Here is a 24165-nt window from a genome sequence, read left to right on the forward strand (position 1 = left end):
GTCCTAACTTTGCCATCACAATCTTCCAGAAACTTCCACAACTGCAATTTTAAATAAAATCTCAGGGTGAGCTTTAGAACTGAAAAGAAGAAACTGTTTCAGGTGACATTATTCTAAAGTTCACCCAGAAGACTAAACATTTATATAGTCATGCATCCATTCATTTATCCTGTCATTCCAAACAAATACTGCTGAATAAAGAGGAAGTTTAAAACTAGTTTCTTTATCCTTTTCCTGTTATGAGGGCCCTCTAGCCCTGCTGGCTTTCCTAGGGATGTTTGGGAGCCTGTGTAATCACATAGTTCCCATCCCTTCGGATCCTCTTTGGCAAGGTTGGAGTTCTATAAGGTAAAGAACTCCCTGAGTCCTTTCTTCTGTAAGGTTTCTTGGTACCCCAGAGAAGGCAGGACTGATCACAACCAAAATTTAAAATAAGCAATAAAGTAGAGAGACTTAGCTGTGTGGTATGATAGGTGCTTTCCAGACATCATCATCTTTAATTGGTTCTCAAAATGCAGCCTGCAAGATGAGTAATTTTGTTCATGTTGTATAAATTAAGACACACAGTTTGCCCTCAGACACTGCTATGGAAGAGACACAAGCCAGTTTAACCTCAAACCCTAAATTCATTTTATTTCTGTGGTCCTGTTAGGCCATAAAGATGGTCTGTGTTTCTACTCTGTCTTTCCAGGGGCTAAATAATACTATTTCCTGGAAGCTCTTTTGATTCTCCATAGCTCTCCCTCCCCCACCCATTCTTCCTGTTGAGTGCTGAAATTATCAATATTTACCTCCTTCCTTTTACAAAAGAATCTAAAAAATACCTATAAATCCTGATTCATTTCTTGAAAAAGCTTTTTTTAATTATAAAAATCATCATTATTGAAACATTTGAAAGAATATAGCGATCTAACAAAAATCACCAGAGAAGATGAGTGAAGGAGATATTTAACACATTCTTTCAAATTAGGTTTATGCGCCATTATAACATCATTGTTATTGTTCTCTCTATACAACTCAGTCTTCTGCATTTTCCTTTATCAATGATGCATCTTCAGTTGGTAGAATTTCAAGAAGAATTACTACATAAAGAATTTCCCAAGTAGAGCAACTATGTGCAGAGACATCATACGGCAGAGAACAAAAGCTAATGGAAGTACCCAGGTTATTCTGGCTTCCAGATCCAGGCAGAGAAATCCTTGGTGGATTTCTGAACATGGTGCCCTACCCAGTCCCTTCTGCTTCCCCATGTCTGACTCTAGCTGTAGTCTACCTACTTTATCCTATATTCCCTCTGTTCCTCACGCCTCCAACCCTCCATACTTGAACTGAACCGGGACAGTCTCTTTGTCCCTGAGATTCTTGACAATGTTGACTGCTGGAGCCGCAGAATTCTACTTTGGTCAAAAAGCAAAATATCCTTTTCTACCAAGCCCCCATCATAGCAAAATCACCTCCTGTCTTCTTCCCTTTTCTTCTATTCTCTCATATCCTGAGTAAGCTCCTCCCCCTATGAGTTTATGCCTTGAGATCTGGGGCTAGGGGGTGGCAGGAAGTGAACCAGATTAGCTGAGCATTCACCAGAGTTGACCCCTTCCTAAATCACAAACTGAAATTTGTTCACACCAATTTTTCTTGCTTGCTTCTGGGTAGTGCAGCTTGCATATTCCCATTCTATGGTCATCTGCACAAAACATAACTCAAGAGGGAATCCTTGCCAACTCAAGACAAAAACTAGGAGGGGGCGAATCCAAAAGTCCCCTCTTTCCACCATGTTTGGGGAAAACATGTTCCCCAGCATATGAAGAAAAGGTCAAGTTCGGTACAGAGTCCATTTTCTTTAAAATGCAGTGTGTACAAAAAGCATCTGGATGCCTCCTACTGTGAGAAGGCTGTGGATAGGCACAGAGATTTCTTAACTGGCTAAGCTACATAGCAGATGTGAGGCTCTTGTTTTAGCAACAACCAAAGAACTATTAGCATTTCGCATATTTAGTTGAGTATCAAGTGGCACTTACCCCGTGTCCTCAATCTTGTTATTCTCACTTTTTAAGAGGGAAAAACACAAAACTGTCCCTCTCTCTAACAGGGCAACCTAATTATTTGACGCTTCCAAATATTTTAGATTGTATTTAACTTTCTAAATGACCCTTGATGTCAAGATTCAAATGCCTTCAAATACCATGACATGTATTTGTTATGTTATCACAATAAAAGGGAGGCAAGAGGTAAAAGTCAGTGGAACTGCTGGTAAATAGCTCTACTTCATCTCATTTTTATAGGTAACAGCACATCTAGATTTGTGTGGTACTTTATGATCTCACATACGCTCTATCGTAAGATTCCCACAATAATATTGTTAGGGATATAGATAAGAAAACATGCTCATGGCAGTTAAGTGACTAAGTCACTCTTATTATGTGGCTTATGAGAAACTAGGTCTGTCTTCTGAATGCTACTTTAGTTCTCTTTCAAGAGATCACCGTCTTACAAGCGATCTATTTTATTGGTTACAGATGATAAGAGAACAATAGGCGGGCTGAAAGAAATCTATGGAGTCAGATACGTTTGAGAGACAGTAGATTAAACAATATTAAACAGATTTATTTTCACAAAACTCCTCTATCTTTAATAAGCTAATGTGCTGTTAAATCTCTAAGAGTTGTGTATAACACACAGTGATTTCCAAGTTCTTTTGACCAGGGGGGCCTTTTTTTTTTTTTTAGTGAAAAACTGGGTCTAAATGGTTCTAGAACTTACTTTGGAAACACAGGTAAATGGGCTTTGAGGCCATATTAATCCATTTATATAAGCCAATGCTAAGGAAATTATCCAAAATATAAAGAGTTCTATACTATAAAGTTGTTCATCACAACATTACTTATTATAAAAATATGGAAATAACTGAAATGTTCAATAATAGAGGAATGGTTAAGAAAATTATAGTAGTCAATAGAATATCCTACAACCAATAATAATGATAGATGTGGCTACTGTGGTAATAAGTAAAATTATGATATATTTTAATTTACAACGATTATATAAAGGAACAAACTCACAGAAAGAAAAAAAAAAGAAACATATCAGAATGTTAACATTACTTGTAGTAGTGTTAAGGCATTATGAACATGTTGTTTTTTCTTTTCTATATTTCCTATTTATTCTTTCCCTTCTGCTCTTCTCCCTGCTCCCCTGCCAAATAGAAAATATAATGCATGGGGTCGAGTTAGGAGCTTACTTTTCTAGGGAGCTGCTGTTGTGTAGAAGACATAAGTCCAGGAATGTAGTGGGTTTATTTGACCAAATAATGCAATCTTCAGAAACCTGCGGAATGTCCTGGGGTGCCATACTGACATCTTCAGAACTGGAATCCACAGAATTGGAACGTGGACATTTTCTATGACTGGTGGCAGTGAGGGAGTGGGTCTGATGTCTATCTGATTGTCTGTCTCTTGCAGGATTCTATGTGATTCAGAGGCATTAACAGTGGATCAGCCGGTGTTGTTCCACCTCAACATCCAGAAGGGCGGAGAAGGGGTGAGGATGTTTGGAATAACCTCAAGGAGTTTAGTTCTAAGAGATTTTCCCAAAGACCAGGTCATTTCTGGGGAGTGGGGCGAGGCCAGAAATGAAATCAGAATTCCCTTGGGAATTGGTGGTTGGTTAGCTCTGTGTGGACTTTGTTTTTGGTAAGCGTTGTTCCTTTCCTTGGCTTGTCCTCACACTTTACCTCGGGATGTTGTATGTGATGTAATTAGTGGGACCAGACGGTTGTTGGTAGATCACTGAGCAAAGCCATTGCTCCTACAGGGAAAAACCTTAGGGCCGGCACTCTTGACTGTGGGCCAAGGGTGCCATTTTGCACAGCTAAGGAGACACATTCGGAAGGTGTCTGTACAGTGGTTAAGAACATAGCGTCAGACAGTTTTGGATTTGAATCCCAGCATCACCTCTGAGTAGCTATTTAACCTGGGGAAAGTTACTTAACTTTTCACACCTTCAGTTTTCCCATCTGCAAATCAAGAATAATACTCCGTACCTCATAAAGTCATTTCAAAGATTAAATGATATAACATGTGTAAAGAGCTTAGTATAATGCCAAAGAGTCAATAACGGTAGCTAAATATTATCATTAGCTGTTGTAACTACAGCTGCTCATATTTAAAGTTACTATTCTATTCTAAATATGCGTGTTTCTTTACATTTTTTCCTGAAATCCATAAACAGTTTTCATTAATTAAAAGCATTCCAATGAGGAAAACACTTCTTTCTACAGATCAGTTATCCGGGGAGGCATTTATTATTTACCCTGAATTGCTGAATTTCGTAGCTCTTTGGATGCAATGGTTTTGTTGGTAGTACCCTCATTTTGATAATCCTGCTTCAAAGAATTCCATCCAGTTAGTGAGGCAAGTTATTCCTTTCCTGAAACCACACGGGTCCCTCTAAACTGAGTTCCTGCTCTTCCTCTGTTTGATTTCTCAAAATAGTTTTTGAAGATTTTAACCACAACTGAATCAAAACTAACCAGCCTGTAATTTCCTGGCATGTCCCTCTGGTCTTTCTTTTAAAACAAAACACACACACACAATGGCATTACGTTGGCTGGTTTCCAGTGTTTTGGGGTTTCAACTGGAGTAAGCTGTAAAATGTCTGTGAAAGTTACCCTAATTTCTCTTCGTGCCTCCTTTGGAGCGGGCTCTGGGTTGTTTGTGGCTTCCTCATAATGCCTTATCAAATGTAGGTGCTTTTAATTTTGAGTTGTTTTAAGAAAAGTCTACCGGTACCATCACTCCATGGTTCTTAACTGCCTTCTCTCCAATTCTAGTTCTCTGGAAAATAAGGCAAGTACTTCTCCTAAGTAGAGAAGCCAGAAAGAGAAAGAATTGTTCTGCTTTTACGCAAAAAATATGCTGAAAATATCCAAGAAAATATGGACTGGTTATTTGCATCCACAAATGAAAAGCACAGTTAGAATATATTTGGATCTTTTTCTAAACATATGCAAATTTTCCAAACTAGACTCAGAGGCATAGGAAGACTAGACTTAGTTTGGCCGATTATTTAAATGGTTATTATTGTTTTTTTGTAGTATAGGCATTTTTCATCTTTTTTTGATTAAAGGTTTTAGCTGAATTCTCGATATATTTTAAATATATTCACAATAAAGTGTTTTGGTTTTGAATAAATGTTTATCATTAATATAGACATAAAAGTTGGAGTGAAAAAAAGTAAAAAATGTGAACAATGCTATAATATTCAGATAGATTAAATTAAAACACGGATCGGAATACAAACCCCAAATAATTTATTTTAAAATGATAATGAACATTATGATATATGTGTGCCTAGTACATTTTTTCTGTAAAGTTTGTTTCAATAAGTGTTTGTTAAGTTGATGAATTAAAAACAGACTGACAATGACAGATCTAAAAACACAGAATAAATGGTGAGATACTCATGTGTGCAAGGAAGAGTCATTTCTAAACAAAACTCTCAGATTTTAAGACACAACAAAATCCGATTTAGGGTTACTTGTATAAAAGAGTCTTTCAGAATTTCTGAAATTCTAAAATTTATTTAGAGAAATACAATATATTTTCTTCATGATATGCAGATTTGGATGTAGCCAACAAGGTGTTTCCAAATAGATCAGAGTTTTCAACTATTTTTTACTTCATTGCAGTTACAAGCAGGCATTTGCTTTTCAGAAATGCCTTCAAAACTGCTCCTTTAAGAAATATCTTCCCTTGTATTATTTTTTATGCTATTAATTAGCCAGCAAGCTTTCTTCAAGGACAAAGCAAACGCATGATAAGCATAGCCCATGCTAAAGTGCTAGAAATTATTAAAATCAGTGCAATCTACAATAATGATATTTTTACCGTATTTGGCATGTGGAACTATATTATTCACCACTTACTTTTTTTTCCACCACTTATTTCTAAGAAAAAATTTTGGTGGATTAAAACAGGATCAAATATATAAGGATCTACTTGTTTCACTGGGGAATAAAGGACAGGGACCTAATTATATTAGTTATTTTTGTCCATATCTTCTCCTTAGTATTTTTGGTTAGTTCCCGCTGTGGATATTTTTTTGGCATTCGTTTTTAAAAATACAATTCTGAAAATTCAAGATAGGAGATACAAAACACAATTTGGGTTGCACAGTTTTCGGCACTATATTCAGCATTTGAAAGGAAACACCTACGTAGATTTCTTATTGCTGTTAAAAAGCTCCCCTTCTAGGAAATCTCAGAATCTCAGCCTGGGTTCAGGAAAGAGGAAGAAACTGGAAGTCTTTTCTTTTTTGCATTTTTCTCATCCACATCCCACAGCATGGGTCAGTTTTATTTACTTTATACTTATTTTACTTTTCTGCCCAAGTTGCTGGCGGAGAAGCATTAACCTCAATTGTTCTAACTGACTGGTTGGGTGGTAGTGTTGAAATGAATAGAGATTATATCATCCCTCAAACAACACTGTTCATCTGGCCTTTACCAAGAGTATTTTCTGGAGAGTACTCCATTCCAATCAGTTTTCATCAATTTATTTAGCACTTACTCGTATGGTTGCAACTGAGAGATTTGGGACTGGTATTTTGGGAACCCAATCTAATGAAGACATCAGATTAGACTATGTAATTGTTGGCTCTTGATTGCTCAGAGTTCTCTGAATGCCTCTATTACCTCTATCTATCTATCTATCTATCTATCTATCTATCTATCTATCTATCTATCTAAAATTCAAGCCCGCATTCCTTTAGACTTTTGAATTTTTCAAACAATAAACTAAGATTATTTGCGCATCTTCAGAATCTCACAGCTGTATTATTATAGTTCACATTTCAAAGAAATGCTGAGGAAAATCACTGCAGAAATATTTTTATATTACTTCTAGCTGTAAAATTTTTTCCTGAGCTGCCAGGATATTCCATTTACTGTTACTTAAAATCCATTAACTGAAAACTAAAGCTTACTCTTTAGCTGTAAGCTAAAGATTGCTGACTTACAATAGTTGGCAAACAAGTAAACTGATCCCCTTTAGCACATTAGGTATATTCGTAGGTGCTGCGGGAAAGCACAGAGAAAACAGAAAGCGCAGAGATTTTCACAGGACTCACAGTCTACTTTTTATAATTCATATTCCCAAGTGACGTTGGAGTTTAAAAAGGCAAGAAAAGATGTTTCTATACTAGCTTCAAACTTTCCAATTTTTCTTCTGCCAAGTCTTAATGACCCCGAGTATTTCTGAAGGCACAAATGTCCTGTACATGATGAAAAGAACTTCAATAGATGGAAAACTAGACCATCACTTGTGTTCCTATGAGTAGAATTTTCCCGGGAACAATGTGTGCCACTCTAATAAGATGCTATATGGGGAATCTGTTTGAAAAACATAAAGCCCTATTCTGCAAATATAAGGTGTCATTATTATTTTTTTTCCTACAATTATCCTGTCAAGCACCCAATTCAAATAGGAAACCTAGGTTTGGGGGTCTTGCAAAGGTGAGAAAGGTATTACTGGAACACATTCCCTCTTCTCTTTCTTCTTCCATGAACTGATTTTGCCTCTTCCACTCAGGGGCATAAAGATACAGCTTACATGTAAATCCATTTCATGTATACATGTGTACACACACACACACACACACACACCACATGTATGTACAGAAGCGTTCGGCTTTCCAAAAACATCTCAGCATGATTTGGAAAATAAGAAAAACATCTCTTATTCTGAGTAATGATAATAACAAATGGATTTGAACCTAGCGTCGTTTTGCTAAAGGTATTTCAAAATATTTTTTTTTCAGATAAAAATATGAATCTTTGGAAAACGCACAGATTGATTTCCATAGGCAAATTAAATGAGAAGTCTACATGTGAAGAAGTAATCAAGCGTATAATGGGGGGGTGGGTGATGGATTGCTGCTGAAATGTTCAGATTATTACGAAGGTGCAGATGCAGCCTGCCATTTTAATAGGAACTCCTACTGAATATTAGAGAGAATATTTTAAACGGTTAGACCCTGACTTTGTGGGGTTTTTTTCACATTACATTTACTTCTCCTGACTCTGTCTCACCTTGATTCCCTTCTTTGTTACTAGCATATAAGTAGACTACTCTGAAATCAACCTCAGGCACATGCCCTGATTATTGTCTGATTTTTGCACAAGGGAATTTATTTTTAATGGGTCTGTCTTTGAGAAAATATAATTCCTCCAACAGATCTTTGGATGGCCTTTTTCTTAAGTTGTCCAGGCGACAGCTGAATGTGCTAGGTAACATTTAATGGAAGGCTTACGAAGAGAGGAAGTGTCCCTGGAGAAAACTGACTCCATTTTATGCCCTGTTTGCCCTCTTTAGAAGACCCAGCGTCATACAGTACCTTCTTTTCGTTTTCCCGTCTCTGCTGGTCCTTCAATTTAATCTGGAGAAGCTGAAATTTCAAGAGTTTCCCTATCAGCGGTAGGGTTAATTTCTCTCCACTGTCCATAATTGCCTTTGCTGCCGTTAACACCTAGGAAGAAACACATTAATGGGAAAAGTGGCATTTTATTACCTTTGGCACAGTCTGTTGGTGACAAAAAGATGAAATGGTATTTCAGTTTTGCAATATTCATCTTATTGCAAAGGTGCCTCACTGCTGGCCAAAAGAATTAGAGCAAAATACCCCATCGCCATCGAGAGGGGCATTTATCTTCTACTTTACGTAAATTGGGTTGTCTGAAAATGCACTTATTTTTCCAATAAGGCAGAGAGTGCTTCCCACAATGCTGCGAGACTCAGACTCCCCAAAAAGGGGTAGAGGAAAGATATGCCAGGGCTCCATTCTGGATGACTGATAGGTCAGTTTCATGCTACAGAAAGTCTATTGTTTGGCGTAGCCGATAGTCCAAGCTGTCAAACTTTGACTTATTACAACATTATGAATTAAATAGGGTTTTATAATAATGGAAATAGCTATGTTAGCAATCTTTTATTTCTTGGTGACCAAATTCAAATGCAAGATAAAGACTGCTTGACGCAGAGGCGCCATATGAACGTTTCTCCCCCGCCCCCTCGCAATTTAATGTTGATCCTGTTGGTATGCAGCCTAATTGGGGTGAAATGAGGTTATTGAGTTTTCTTTGGGTGACGACAGCCACTAGGAACATACAGCTGTATTGTCCAGATGTGTGGCACTGACAGCCTGTTTTATGACTGCGCTTTTTACAGCTTGTTTCCTCTAAATTTCACACAACTCTCTAACATCTGGGGCCTTTTCCTTGGAGCCCTATAACCACTTTATTTACTGCAAAAAAATAAAATCATGTAAAATATACCATAAAAAGTTGTTATGTGTTTCTCTTTATTCATGTTGTCTCCCTAATAAAGTTCACCTCTGCCGGAAGCACTGTCACAAAAGTAATCTGGTCAAAGTATTTTTCGACTTTTGTTTTTAGGCAAGCATTAAGATTTATTTATAACCTCGAGATGAATTAGGTGTTACTAAAATGTTCTGACACGTTGCTTTTCTCCCCCCTTTGGAGCAATTACTCCTCGGGGCGCATATGGTGTCAATTTCAGACCCTCTGTCTCAGACAATGACTGCGCGCACGGCATCTCATCGAGCTGCGTCTTGTCTGAGGTTCATACCAGCTCTTGGTCAGGGCTTTCCTGACCGATCCGGTTCCTTATGACTCTCCACTTTGCCAAAGGAAATAGCGGAAAGAAAGGGAGAGGACTATTTTGCTTCTAACTGCAGAAGGCCCTGTGGATTATTCGATGCCAAAACGTAACTGGACCTCTTAGAGACTACATTGGGGTTTCCTGTGTTGCATCGCAGAAGGGGAAGGCCAGGGAAAGGACTCTCTTAAAGCTGCTATTTCTAAAGACCAAAGGAGCAGACCAAGTGTCAGAAAGCCTTGTGTGTGTCTAAGCAAACACCCCTCCGTGGAACGGAGTGCTTTGCTTCTGATGGCAGTTCTGGTCCTGCTAACACGATTTAGGGGAAGGGACATGACGGCTGTGATTTCTGGGAGCAGGAAAGCATAAGGGTACACCTGCAGGGCCTCACCATTTAATGATGACCAGATTCAAGAGGGAAGGGAATCCTAAGGGGACAGAAGGTCACACATTTACTGTAAAACGAAAGCTGTCCAATTGGGTCCGGCCCTCAGGATAGATGTATTTGGTTTGAAATGACATTTTTCAATACCCATTAAACAGCGTGCTGACAATCAGGCTGTTTTGTGACATCTGGCTCAAAATACACAAATTTGGGTTTTGAAAACTCACAGCAGTCTAGTATGGGGTGTGTTCCCGGTAACACAAGTATAATGACAGCATTGAAGGGAAGTCAACACTGGAATGGGTTACCCCAGAGTGGCGTGGAGTCTCTCTTTCTGATGACCTGTGAAAACAGGATATTTACCTATGTCTGGGATGTTTTGGGTGAAGCCTGCCTGGCGTCATGGTGATGGATGGGATGTCTCTGGAGTTGCTTTCTAATCCCGTGTCTCTATGAGTCTATGACTGTTACCTCACTGTGCTAAAATGTATTCAAAGCACAACAAAAACGTCCCGAGGGAAAGGTATTTTGCAGACCATAAAAGCTATTTCTGGTCCATCTAAAACTGTCTGTACAGAGCTGGTTTTAAAACAAAACTCTGGCATGGCATCAAAATAACATGCTATCCTACTGTGCAACGGGGAGATTAGTGACCAGAAGTGTCACCGGAATTGCCAGGTTCCCGTGTTCTCATGCTGCATGTACACACAGTGAAGATGAGGAGTGGCAGGGCGAGGCAGCGTTGAGCCCCCCACACTGCCCATGGAGCTTCCTCCCCTGGAACAGCCCCAGGGCACCCCATGCAGAGGCAGACTTCATGCCCACAGGGCAGGGCAGTGCATGTGGCCCCAGGAGCAGTGGCAAGAACCAGCATGCCGGTCCTTCTCTCTGGGGCTGCTCAGAGGGGACTTGACCCCCGCACATGCCATTTTCTGTGGGTGTGTTCCCCCTAAGGGAATGACAGTGCGAATCCTTGGGATAATTAATGAAAATGAAAGTCTCTGCCGAGCTCAAAATCTGAGGCTGGAAATTTTTATGGTATGTGGTCACCCCCCTCCCCAGGAGAGGCAAAGCAGGGAAGATGTTTACAAATTAATTTCTACCGAAAACTCCTTCTTGTCACCCTCCATAACTCACAGTTCTCCCCAATCAGGAGTCAGTGGTTTGGTCTCAGATGAAAAACAAACCTGCAGAGAGCCTGTGTTCGATGGATGAGTCTTTGAGGGAAGAAGAAAAAAAAACTGCATTTGGAAGGAATGTAAACTTTTCACGGAACATTCCAGAGAGGCTTTCCTTCCTCACCTTACTTGTGGTAATTGAAATAATAATCAAACCTTCAACCTTCCATTATTGTAAAGGCTGCTTGTCCAGTATCTAGTCAGTGTATGTGTATGTATTTGTGTGTGTATTTGTATTTGTGTGTGTGTGTGTGTGTGTGTGTGTGTGTGTGCTGGGGAGGTATGCAGACAAGGGTTGTAGGTATTGGGATGATAAGGGATACGACAGAAAAGGGGAGCAGTGAGCTGGTTGGGGCTGGAGAATATTCAGACAAAAACCGGAGCTTCCAGAATGAGGCAGAACAACAGTCCTAAGTGGGTTAAAACCTGGGTACTCATCAAGCCGAAATACCAAATAAATGAGCCTGGCATGAGTCAGAAACTTAAAAACAAGTCTTATGGGCAAATGAGACTCATTAAAATGGAGGAAAACTGTTGCCAGGCGAGGCCCGTATGTGTCTCCTGGACCTACTCAGGCCAGGTCTCGGGGCCTGCCAGGGCTGCGGCACGTCCAGGCCAGCCTTACCAGGGGTGCTCGGTTCTGGGAAAGATGTTGTAAGAGGAAACTTAGCTTGGGAGTGCAGCTGAGGGAAGAAGACACATTTGCACTGAACTGTGTGCAGATCGTATCTGGAGGGTAGATGCCCTTTTTCTGTTAGAAAATTTGAGATTCTGAGCATACCAAGAAATAAAAAACATTTCCCTCTTTATCACCGACCTGGCTCAGAGACTTATGTCATATTGACTATCTAATGATCTGATCCAACAAAAAATATATCAAATGAGCCAAATTCTTCCCTTGCCTGGGGATCAGGCCCACCTACAGACACCCACAGACACCTCCCTTCTCCTCTTCCACACCTCCTCTCTGGGCTTCCTCCCACATTAGTAGTAAGCACAGCCTCTGCCGGCACAGGAGTTAGAACTACTTCAGAGGTTCCCATAGAAACCAAGCGTATGCATGTGTGCAAGTGTCTCCATAGGCGTACGTATAAACACATATGCATACGTGCCTATGTATGTGTACATGTATATATGACAGATGACGGATGGATAGACAGAGAGATAGATAGGTGATAGACACAATTTCATGAGGTCTGCTGCCTGGTTTCCCCGGTAAGCTTACAAGAAGGCACACGGAGCATCTTGAATCATTGCCTAACCTGGTCATGCTCAACGCAGGTGAGTTCTGAGGAAAGGTAAAGATTTTGGATCTGCCATTTCTCTGGGTCGGAGCAGAGGCCACAGAAGAAGATGTAGGGGAGGGAAAAGTGTGGTTGTGAGGGGTGGAGGAGAGAGGGGAGATGGGAGAGGGTCAGGCAGAGGGAAGACATCCCTCCAGGAACTCCAAGTAGCCACCAGTTCTCCTTAAAAACAATCTTTTGGTTTCAGGTCCCTCCTTGGGGGCCCACGATGTTTGTTAAAGCAGCTGAAATGATGCACCGGGTATGACTTCATATTTAACCTATTATTCTGGAGTCAATGACTTAGGGTTTGGAGATGGAAAGACCGCAGCCAACAGGAACACAATCCATTACTTTGACTCGGTCCAGCTAGCACGGGACTGAGCAAACAGGCTTTTGACACGCAGAGGATCCCACTCTGCCGTGTACGTTTTTGCACTTTCATTCATCTGGTACCACATCGTTTTCAGTAGCTCATCTCCCTAACGTATGACCGATTAAGTGCAATTGTTCATCATCATGGTCAAAAGTCCAAACAGCACCAGAAGGATGTACAATGAAAAGAAAATGCTTCCTCAACCTGCTCCGCCATTCCCTCTTTCCAGAAGGAAAGCCTTGTGTAACATTATGTAGTTTCCTGGGCATATAGACACATACATATGGATACCCTTTGTATTTCAATACAAACAGGATCATGCTTTCGTAGGGTCGAGTGGCTTGTGTTTTTTTTTTTTTTTTTAATTTTAGAGAGAGAACGTGAGCAGAGGAGAGGGGCAGAGGGAGAAGAGAGACAAAAAGTGAGACAGGGTCATAAGCAGTCTCCACACTGAGTGCTCAGTGAAGAGCCCGACGCCAGGCTCAGTCTCATGACCATGAGATAATGACCTGAGCCAAAATCAAGAGTCAGAAGCTCAACTGACTGAGCCTCCCGGGTGCCCCAGGTGACTTATATTTTTATATACAAAGTTATAGGACAGCTTTCTGTGCTGACACATATTGCTTACATATATATTTTTAAGTTATTTTCATCGTCTCCTCTTGTATGGACATTTGGGCATTAATTTTACCAGTTCCCTAATGATGGACATTTAAGCAAGTTCAGTTTTTTCTTCTATTAAGTGCGATGTGTATTTTATTTTATTTTAATTTAATTTTTTATTTCTTTTCAGTGTATTTATTTTTTTAGTAATCTCTACACCCAACATGGGGCTTGAACCCATTACCCTGAGATCCACGGTCGCATGTTCTACGACTAAGCCAGTCAGGTGCCCCCAAACGCATGTGTATTTTAAATATTTATGGCTACTTAAATATTTATGGAAACTTTGTAGCATTTTTGTGCCCACCACCACTCTGTGAAGGAATGTGTTTTTTCCCCAACCCCTTCACGGACACCGAGTATTCTCCAACTTTTCTATCTCTGTCTAGCTCAGTGCTGATAGAACTTTCTGCAATGACGGAAATGTTCTGTGTGCTGTTGAGCACACTGGCCACCAGGCACATGTAGTTATCGAGCACTTGACTATCGCTAGCATGACTGAGGAACCGAACTTTTAATTTTCAATTCTTGGTTATTTTTTAGTTCAAATCCTTCTTGCCACTAAAATAGCCAAGATTTAACTTGGTAACTCACTTTGAAAGAAGTTCATTCATACAAGTGGGTTAGCCGTATTTTAAGATTTTACCCCTTAGTGACAGGATGAAAGGGACTAGACACTGTGAAATAATTTCAAGCAGTAAGTCATAGGTGTGGCTGCTTAGAATTTAGGGTGGGGGTGGCTGTTCTTGCTAACCTGAAATCTTGCAATGCCAGAGTCGAGCTGGAAGGTAAATACAGTTTCTGTCTTCGTGGTGCTCTGCTCGGAGGCCTGGGGGGACTGATGGCGACACTGGGGTGACCTGATGGGTTTCCCAGGTACCCACCCTTGGGTTTCACCGTTGGGAGCTGCGGTTAGATTCCAGGACTGGGTCATACAGAGGAAAGGATCTAAAGAGCAAATGGAAATCTCCCGCAGATCCGGGTCTGAGGAGCATCAGAGAGGGCGAGTGAATGGGTGAGTGGGGCGGAGAAAGGTTAAGAGGGCAGCTAGGTGCCCTGAGGGAGGAATAAAGGCAACGGAAACTGCCCTGGGAACAAGACCTGGGGCGTGTCTGCGTGTGCGTGTGTGTGCACAACAGTATGCGTGTTTATGTGCACAGCTGCCTGTGGGGTGATTAAGATCGCGAAGATACTCTGTATCGAAAACCAGGGTCAAAAACTGAGATTGTGGAGGTTGAAGAATTAATAAAAAAGAAAAATACTAACACGCTTGTTAGGCATTTGAAAAAGTGATACTATGGACTACTTGCCATTTCTATCTAATTACCCCGCAGAACACAAGATATTATGTTTACCGTTAAACACACGTCGGATTAAATATGTAGAACCTATTCGTCAAAGTAGGCTGTGTAACAGTATGTGCCATCTTCAAAATTTGTTGCTTAGGTAGCATCAGTATTTGCTTGTGCATTCTGCTTTAATCTTACATGTTATATCTACTGGCAACATTAAATAGGAACTATTGCAGTGTGTGCGTGTGCACGTTTGCATGTGTGCACATATGCACACGCGTGCACGTGTGTGTGTGTGTGTGTGTGTGTGTGTGTGTGTATTTTACAAAACTTCCAGCGTTTGGATGGGCCCATTCTGCATATTTGGTGCAAAGGATGGACGGGCAGGGGGTCTGCAAATGACTCATGTAGGTGCCCTCTCATGGGAACATTCCTGCTGGGAATTTTAGCTCCTATGGTACACGGGCCCCGGAGGTTATAATGATTTGTGTGCACCATGATGAGGAAGCACAGGCCGTGCTTGAGTCCTAGACTTCTCAGATACCACTGGGTGGTCTTGGGCAAGTGAATGAATCCCCCTCAAACCTCAGCTTTTTTTTAATGTTTATTTATTTTTGAGAGAGAGAGAGACAGCACACACAAGCAGGGAAGGGGCAGAGGGAGTGGTACAGAGGATCTGAAGTGAGCTCTGTACTGACAGCAGTGACCCCAACGCGGGGCTCCAACTCATGAACCGCGAGATCATGACCTGAGCCGAAGTACAACATTCAACCCACTGAGCCACCCAGGCACCCCTAAACCTCAGCTTTTTAATCTCCAGCAAGGTTTCTCAACAGTGGCATGGTTGACATTTTGTGCCAGGTAATTCTTTGTGGTAGGAGGTTTCCCTGTGCCTTGCAGGATATTTTAGTGCAACCCTGGCCTCCACCCAGTTGTGACAAGCAGAGGTCTCGCCAGACATTGCTAAATGTTCCCTAGAGGGACAGAATTGCCTCTGACTGAGAACCACTGATTTACAGAAACAGAACATAAATAGAATTGATGGGGCGCCTGGGTGGCTCAGTTGGTTAAGGGTCCTACTTCCATATAGGTGGTGATCTCGTGGTCTGTGAGTTTGAGCTCTGTGTCAGGCTCTGTGCTGATAGCTCGGAGCCTGGAGCCTGCCTCAGATTCTGTGTCTCCCTTTCTCTCTGCTCCTCCCCCGCTTACTCTCTGTCTCTCTGCCTCTCTCTCTCAAAAAATAAACAGTAAAAAAAAAATGAAAAAGAACATCAATAGAATTGACTGAAATAACGCATAAGAAGTCTTAGCATGGCGAATGACATACGTACGGTAAACCCTCACTGAAGTTAGCTCTTACTGTTACTATGCTCCTCTCCAGGAAAAAGTTGACATTCTGGAAGGCCTTACAGTCAAGGCTGGGGAAAAAGAGAAAAGGAATGGAGTGAAGTGCCTTTAGGCAGGTAGACAGTGACCTCAATTTATTATCAGCAGGTGATAACCTGGCCTCTCCTTTCATTTAACCCTTTTCTCTGCTCTGACAAAAACAGATCAAGATCCATGTAGGGAAAGCAGAGATAAAAAGAGAAGGTGTGAAACCATACTTTGTTATGGCACGGCATGCGATGGCAATGGGGGGGGGGTTGTGAGGGGAGGGGGGTACGGGCAGAAGGAGGAGGGCTGCTATTCCTAATTTCTCCTAAACTGTGAGCTGGAGGACCCATTGGAAGAGTGCTCTGAAATCCCGCAGTCCCCGTTTCCTGCTCCCTCCATGCCCCCCCTTCCCTCCTTCCCTCTGCATTTACTGAGTGCCAGCTATATTGCAGTCATTGTATTACTTGATCCTCTACACGTCTGGTCTACCCAATTCACATTCTTTAAGTAATGAATAATTTCCAATGAGGCATAATTGGAAAAACAGCTGGAAGGATATGGGTTGCAGGGAGAGGAGGCAATGGAGAGGGACAGAAAAAGAGGAAAGGAAAGGAATAGGAATGGCTGAAACATATTTTCTCACTTTGAGCGGAGGAAAAGAAAATAATCAAGCAATATTAAGCTGTCCATACATAGGTTTAAAGGTGACGGAAGACGTAGGCTCCACATGGCTCACACTGCCTGTCCAACGCAAATGGGACGTTGTGAAGGTGCTCAGACCACAGCAGTGAGAAGTTCGTAATGATGATAAATACCCATAGCAGGTGACTCCCAGATCATTTTCAGCTGTCCATAATTAAACTGGTACCCATCTCTCGACAATGTCAGGCTTGTAAAGTAATTCCAGTCATTGGACCCCTTACATCTGTGCTGAAATGAAATAATATTTGGCAGTAACGAGAAGTCACTGAAACTAAATAAACAACCCCTTTCAAGACTACATAAAAGTCGGTAACATAATAACATTTGACAGGGATTAAGACTTCTTTGGGGCTGTAAGGAAGTTTCAGAAGCAGCAATAACAAAATACATGGAAGGTAGAACAGATCTGTGCTTTCACAGGCATGTATAATTTGAAACGGGATAGATTTTCCCAAAGGAGACGCGCATTCCGAACGTCTAATATGCCCATGTCCAAAAGCACAGGACTCTATTTTAGAAGCGTTTTTTGGAATTACTCTTCCAAAGCAGGATAATGCAAAGCTTCCTTCCTTTTTATTACAGAGTGATCGGGTTTTTGTATACCTACAAAATATATAAAGGCACATGAAGCTGAATGTGATAATATGTGGAAGAATGATACAGAAAGTTCAGATGTGCCTTAGCTTATGTGTGTATTGGTAACACATATTTCCATAATCATGGCAATCTTTTTTTTTTTTTTTTTTTTTTTTTTTTTTTTGTAGATCAAGATCTTTTTCTTGGTCCCATAATGCTCCCACCCCTCCGAAGTCATTCTTGGTTCTTTCAGCTTGTAATGAAAGCTACAACTGAACAAGCCTACAACGTTTTTGAACCTTTCCTAAGGGAATTAGCTCTCATATCAGGATTATTGGTGGCCAGGGTTTGTCTCCTCTAGGAGCTCGGACGTCAGATCTTTATCCTTACCTAACTCATCTAAACCCCCTCGCAGACCTCACAGAATACGTAGGGATGTAGGCATACAGCAGGTTCACTCATTCAATCAGTGTGGGAATGCTGTCTTCAGAGTTATTTCAAATGTTTTCAGCAACGATTGCAAAGCTGTAGGAATAGATGGCAAGCAGGAGTAGGTTCTCAGCCTAAGGAACATGCAAATGGTCACATTGCACCCACCACGTACAGGTCAAGGATTGTGCTGCACTACATTTTATTTTGAGCTTCAGATATTCCAGCTCATTTAATTCTTGCCTTCTCTTCCAGCTGGGTACTCTTATCACCCCATTTTATTGATAAAGAAAGGGAGGCCTGGTGATCACACGGCAAGTGAGTAGTAGGGATGGGATTTGAACCCAGACAATCTTCTTCCAGTCCTGCTCGCCATCACCATATTCTGAGGCCTCACAGTAGGCCTCTTCACCCCTCCGCTGAAGTTCCTGGAGTCCCATCTAGTGCCTCAGCCTCTCCCCAGTCTCCGCACCCAATCCTCATCTTGGCTGGAGGGATGAAGGGCTTCTTAGCCCAAGGTTTTATGTTTAAATACTCTTGATATCTATCTAGTGTTTCTTACTAGAAATAGCTGAGCTGCTTTTTTTTTTTTTTCCCTGAGACCTAGCGGGGACCTGAGGCTCAGAGTTCTCAACCCTAATGGCTCTGGGGGGGGGGGGGGGAGGGGCGGAATACACCACCCCAAAATATACCACTTTGGCATGAAGATTATTTTGAGCCAAAAGCGCTTAAAAAACAGCTGGTGCGAGAAGAACATTCTGACCTCCCCTTTTCTTGATTGTGGAAAACAGGAGATAAAAAGCTTCTGTGTGAAAGATGCCATCCCTATACCAGGGGAAATGAAACATTAGCATCATCAAGGATGAGAAGTTGAGACAGAATTCGCTACAAACAGGCCTTGTGAAAATAAATGCTTAATTTTCTTTAGCCTCCCCGCACCATTTCCTTACTTTTTCACATTGCCTCTCTGTTCAGTTGGATATAAATGCCCACGGGTTTTGCCATTTTTTCGAGATCTTCATTTCCTTATGGGGGCTCTCTTGTCACATAAAACTGATGTACACGTGTATGTGTCTGTCTCCTGCTAATCTGGACAACGCCAATTTAATTGTCAGGCTCAGCTAAAAAGAACTCTAAGAGGGTAAAAGTGGCCAGTGACCTTCCCTCTGGCTCCATCAGTGTCTTGTCCCATAGCCCAAGTCCCGTCCTAGAAAGTCAGAAACTCAGGCTGGCAGCCACCTCCACTTCCTAGCCTCTTCCTCCTTAAATCCTAAGTCCTTCTCCTGAAATCCTGCCTCAGTCTGAGTCCTGCCACTTGAGACCCTGCTAGTCATTGCCAGACCTACATATCTGGATATGGCTGGTCCCTGGACTTCCTGCGCCCGACACCACAACATTACACGCACATGTCACTTGCCGTTTGGCTCGGATGCCACCTTCCACCTCCCAGGCTGAAGGCTGCTGGTTGCCCACCCATCATCCCCGCTTTCTTCCTAGGAGAATCTGACTTCTTTTTGGGGATTGACTCCTCTCTTATTTGGCCCATGTGCCTCAGGGCAACCACAGCTCCATGGGTGGACCTATTTGCACCGGAAGTAATCCCATCCCCCGGCTCCAGCCCCGTCCAGGATTGGTCCAGCATGAGCACACGATCTAGTTAAGGCCAGTGGGATGTGAGGAGTCTTATTCTGGGGCCACTAGATCTGTGGTGACAGAGCTTTGGGAAAAGGCTTGAAGAACAGGTTGCTGTAGCCACCCCCCCCCCCCCCCCCCCCCCCCCCCCCCCCCCGCCACCTCCCGGATACAGGAAGGATCAGGGCACTGAGGGGGTGGGGCTGGAGCCTCAGCGGATGCTTACCCTGAGGCTTGCCTAGGCTCCTAGTTATACAAGCCACTACATCCCCTTTGGTTTAAGCCGGTTTTAGTTCTATTTTCTCAAGTCAGAAGTAAGGTGACCAAGCTGCTATCGATATGGTGAGATTCAGACTTTCAAATTAAGAGACCTTAAAAAAAAAACAAAAAACAAAACAAAAAAAGACCCACCAGGGATAATCCAGGTGTGTTTCCCAGCAGCACCCACATCAGCTGGAAACTTGTTAGACGTGCAGATTTGTGGGTTCCACCCCAGAACTACCGAACCCACAACTGCGGGAGGGGCCCCACAGTCTGTTTTAGCAGGCTCTCAGGTGATTTGGAAGAACCACTGCTTCATCCCTGGTTTCTTCTGTGGCCTTTCATGCCAGTGTCTTTAAGCCACATGTTGGCAGTTTCACTGTTGAGTCCCTTGTTAACTCTCAGTTTGCCTCAGATTTTAATTATTTATTTATTTATTTATTTATTTATTTATTTATTTATTTTTTTAATTTTGCACACATGAGAGAGCACTAGTGGAGTAGGGGCAGAGAGGAAGGGAGAGAGAGAATCCCAAGCAGGCTCCATGCTGTCAGCGCAGAGCCCCATGTGGGGCTCGAACTCACAAATCATGAGATCATGACCTGGGCCGAAACCAAGAGTTGGACACTTAACTGACTGAGCCACCCGGGCGCCCCTTATCTATCCTTATCTATCTATCTACCTTTCTTTCTTTCTTTCTTTCTTTCTTTCTTTCTTTCTTTCTTTCTTTCTTTCTTTCTTTCTTTCTTTCTTTCTCTTTCAATATAGAGACACCAAGTTGGCCACTTGAGAAGACAGCGTGCAGGGAGATTTCTGCTAATGTCCTGCTGGGTGAAGAATGCCTTTGGTATGTCAGCACTTTCCACTTTCCCCCTGAGTACTCTGTTTCCTCACAGTTACAGGAAAGCTGTCATGCTTTTCTAGCGTGGTTGCTGGCGGTGTTCTTCAGGGCTGGTGTTGTCTCCTAGCTTTCAATCTATCCCAAACCTGTCCCACAAAGAGGGCTTGTTTTTCAGTGTCTCTGTCCCTCCCTCATGTCCTTGACTCATTAGTTAGAGAGGAAGCATAGAGGATATGGGTGTGTCCTGGCCAGCTACTGGCAGCACCCTTTATGAGCAAATGGATGCTACATAGTTTTCCACAAGCTCCAGAATCCCTGGGACCCTCATTAAAGATTCAGATTGCCCAGGATCTACCCCCCCAAATTACCAAATCAACCTCTGGAGGAGAGGGCCTGGGGGTAGGAAATTTTAACAAGCATTCTAGGGATTCCTAAGAATCCTGGAGTTTAAGAACTGGGACCAAGGTCATGTATATGCTAAACATGAGAATCATGGACAGAGGAGTTCCCCAGGGTGTGGTACTCTCAGAGCTAAAACTAAAAGTCTCTGGCACCGAGGACAGTTGGTCACCCTAAGAAAGCATGTTTGAGGCAAGCCATCTTGAAACTGTCTGGTATAGCAGTAGAGCGTCATTGGTCTGGTTTTATCCTTTGATCTGCTTTCCTCAGTCCTAGCTCATCAACTGATGACCTTCTCAGAGCCTCATGGTCACCCTAAAGTCTGAGTCCATCTATCTGAGGCAGCAAGGCTATTGGCTTTCCCTCTAACAGGTATCATTTGACATGGTTATTCATCTCAGAGTCAGGAATCAGTAACCTAACATCAGACATTCATGGGGCACCGAGAGGTGGTCCCTTGCTCAAGGGCACTGATGTTTAATGGTGGTATTGATCTTTATATATGGCATCATGATTCTAGAGTCTGCAGAGGGTTATCTGCTTCTAATTTCTAGAATTGGCTAGTATTTTCTGAACTCCACTGGAGTCTGAACTGCACCACCAAGGAGTTATGAGCCACACTGCCAGTTTAGAACACTCCCTTCAGATTTCCCTTCCGTAGGCTCCGACTCTGAGCCCCACACTCCCACTGCCTGCTGGAGGTGTTGTTCCAAACCCTCCCAGGAGCTCCAGATCAACTCCTATGTGATCTGAGCCCACCTCTGGTCGCCTTCCTCTTCTAGCACTCCTTTCCAGCCACTGTCTTCTTGGTGTCCGCCCACTATGCATCAGAACCTTCTTGCACATGTTATTTCTCCTGCCTGGGAGGTTCCTCCTCAGATATCCACATAACTCACCTCCCTTGGGTTTTTTATTCAAGGGTTTCCTTCTCAATTTTATCTTCTCTGACCACCATGTTTAAATTAGAAAACTTCCTTCTACTGTCCACACTCCCAACACTCTATGCTTCTTTTTCTCCATAGCATTTATTACCATCTCAAATAATACATGCTTTATCTTTTCTCTTATTTCCCCTTCCCATAAGGGCATCAGTTTTTATCTATTTTTTCCCCACTGATCAGAAATCAAAGCCTAGAACATAATAAATGTTTAGCACATAATTACTGTACGGATTAAATCAGATGGCCATTGTGAACCATGTTTTACAATGCTTAATTGCAAATTTCACCACTACCTGGAGCCCCTACTATCATGAGTCACCCATGCTTGGATCTTCCTGTTGACCTGGATCAAGTCTGAGTTAACTTGGGCCTTCTGGAGGGTGCGTTGCCAACGCTGTTTACCCTTCCTCAGAGACCTGTTCTAGAAACAGACTGTTCTGGTGATGCGATCCCAGTGATGTCCCTTCTTCATCATCCAGCTGTTGAGATGGAGCCATTCTTGGTTAGGAATTAACTTGGCTCACACTTTAAGGATCCACCGTGTCATTCACCTATCTGATATTTTACAGAGCACCCCCCTACATTCCCCATGCTAGAGATCTAGAGACAAAAGCAGCAGCCTCTGCCCATAACGAGCTCTCAGTCGAGGCGGGAAGGCCCACTACAGTGTGCACAGAGCACATCCTATGGTATCCTGTGCCCTACCCAGTGATGGAGGTGAGAGAAGGTGTGCTGGCCCATGGGAGGGCGCCTCCTCTAAACTGGGAGAGATAGCAAAGGTTTCCTGTAGGTGTCACTCCTCAGGGAGTTTTGAAGGATCAGTGGGAGTGACTGAGCCTGGGCGGTGCGAAATGGGGAAGGAGGGAAGGAGAGAGGAAGGGCGGGATCCCAGACAGAACAACGACGGAGGCCAGAGAGAGTCCCATATTCAGGAAACTAGAAAGTGGCTGGGAGCATGGTGCAGGTGATGGGGGGTTGGGGGAAGACAGAAGTGGCAGAGGGGCGGGCAAAGGGGGAGGACTAAGGGAAAGTTGACACTGGCGAGGACACCAGGGACTTGAATGACATATTAAAGGGATTTGGATTTAATCCTGAAAGTAATGAGACACAGAGAGTTTTGAGCAGGTAAGAGACATGATCAAATGTGTAGAGGTCTCCTTGTGAGTCTTGGCATTTTATTTTTCTTCAGTGAGTCATCATATGTAGCAAAAAACCCCAGGCTTTAGTGGAGGTCTTGGTAACCCATGGCAAACTTCAAGATAATTTGAATGCATATTTCAGAGTTTACATTCTGGACCTTTCCCCTCCAGCTTTAACTGTCATCTGCTTCTGACACTAGAGGCTCGCATGTTTACCAGAGGTATTCTCATTTGCTCAGAGGCTACGGACAAAGCCCAGGGCGGGGAGGCAGCACCATCTACCTTGAAAAGCAAGGGAATTAGCAGAGCATGAACATGTTCTGGCCCCTTCCAGGTCACTGTTACTTTGGCAAAACTCAACAGATTGCCATTTGGATATCCGGGCCTTTGGATGTTTACAAAGGCAGGGGCCTTTGATGGCATGTTCCTCTGTCCCTCCAGCTCTCAGTAGCACCAGCACATGCGTTCGAAATGAAAGACAGAATGAATAGGACAAATGGACGACTGAGCAGTGCAGAGGAGTGAGGAAGGGTGAGAATAAGTGGAGCCGCAGTTCAGTTCTGTGTGTCCGGCAAGGGGCGTTCAGAAAAGATGGAGAGTTCCTTGCGGGGTATGATGGCCCCTTTCCTGGCTCTGTGGGCAACATGGGGACAGAGGGAGGCTGCATTTCTCCAAGGGCAAGCTCAGAAGTGCCTGGATGCTAGGACAGAAGATGTGTTCCTGGACTTGCCTGAAGATACCCCTGATCACCATCACCATGGCTGGGATCTGGAATTGGCATTTTTAATGAACCCTCCAGATGATTTTGAGGCATGGAACTTTGAGCACCTCATACAAGGAGGCAAGCAGAGGATGGAAATTGGAATGGCTCACACCAAAGAGCCTCCCGGGTCAACCTTTCCCAGACTTCTTACCTGAGATCACTCCCCCTGGGTCCCGCTTCTAATATCTGCCGACCCCTCTCCTGTGCCTTCATTAGCAATCTGGCACATGTGTGTCCTTCTCCTGTGGTGACCCTGAGTT

The 24165-nt window shown here is 42.8% G+C and overlaps 1 protein-coding gene across 6 annotated transcripts in view; it reads right to left on the reverse strand.

Moving 5' to 3' along the window:
* Positions 1–24165, reverse strand: part of SPAG17 (sperm associated antigen 17) — a 241090-nt gene that overhangs the window by 167281 nt on the left and 49644 nt on the right. For all 6 annotated transcript variants that reach the window (XM_042993865.1, XM_042993867.1, XM_007075678.3 and 3 more), the window contains exon 4: positions 8392–8523. In XM_042993865.1, coding sequence (XP_042849799.1) covers positions 8392–8523 — 132 coding nt within the window. The remainder of the gene's footprint in view (positions 1–8391; positions 8524–24165) is intronic.

Source organism: Panthera tigris, chromosome C1 (assembly GCF_018350195.1).
Source record: "Panthera tigris isolate Pti1 chromosome C1, P.tigris_Pti1_mat1.1, whole genome shotgun sequence".
In the NCBI taxonomy this organism is placed as follows: domain Eukaryota; kingdom Metazoa; phylum Chordata; class Mammalia; order Carnivora; family Felidae; genus Panthera; species Panthera tigris.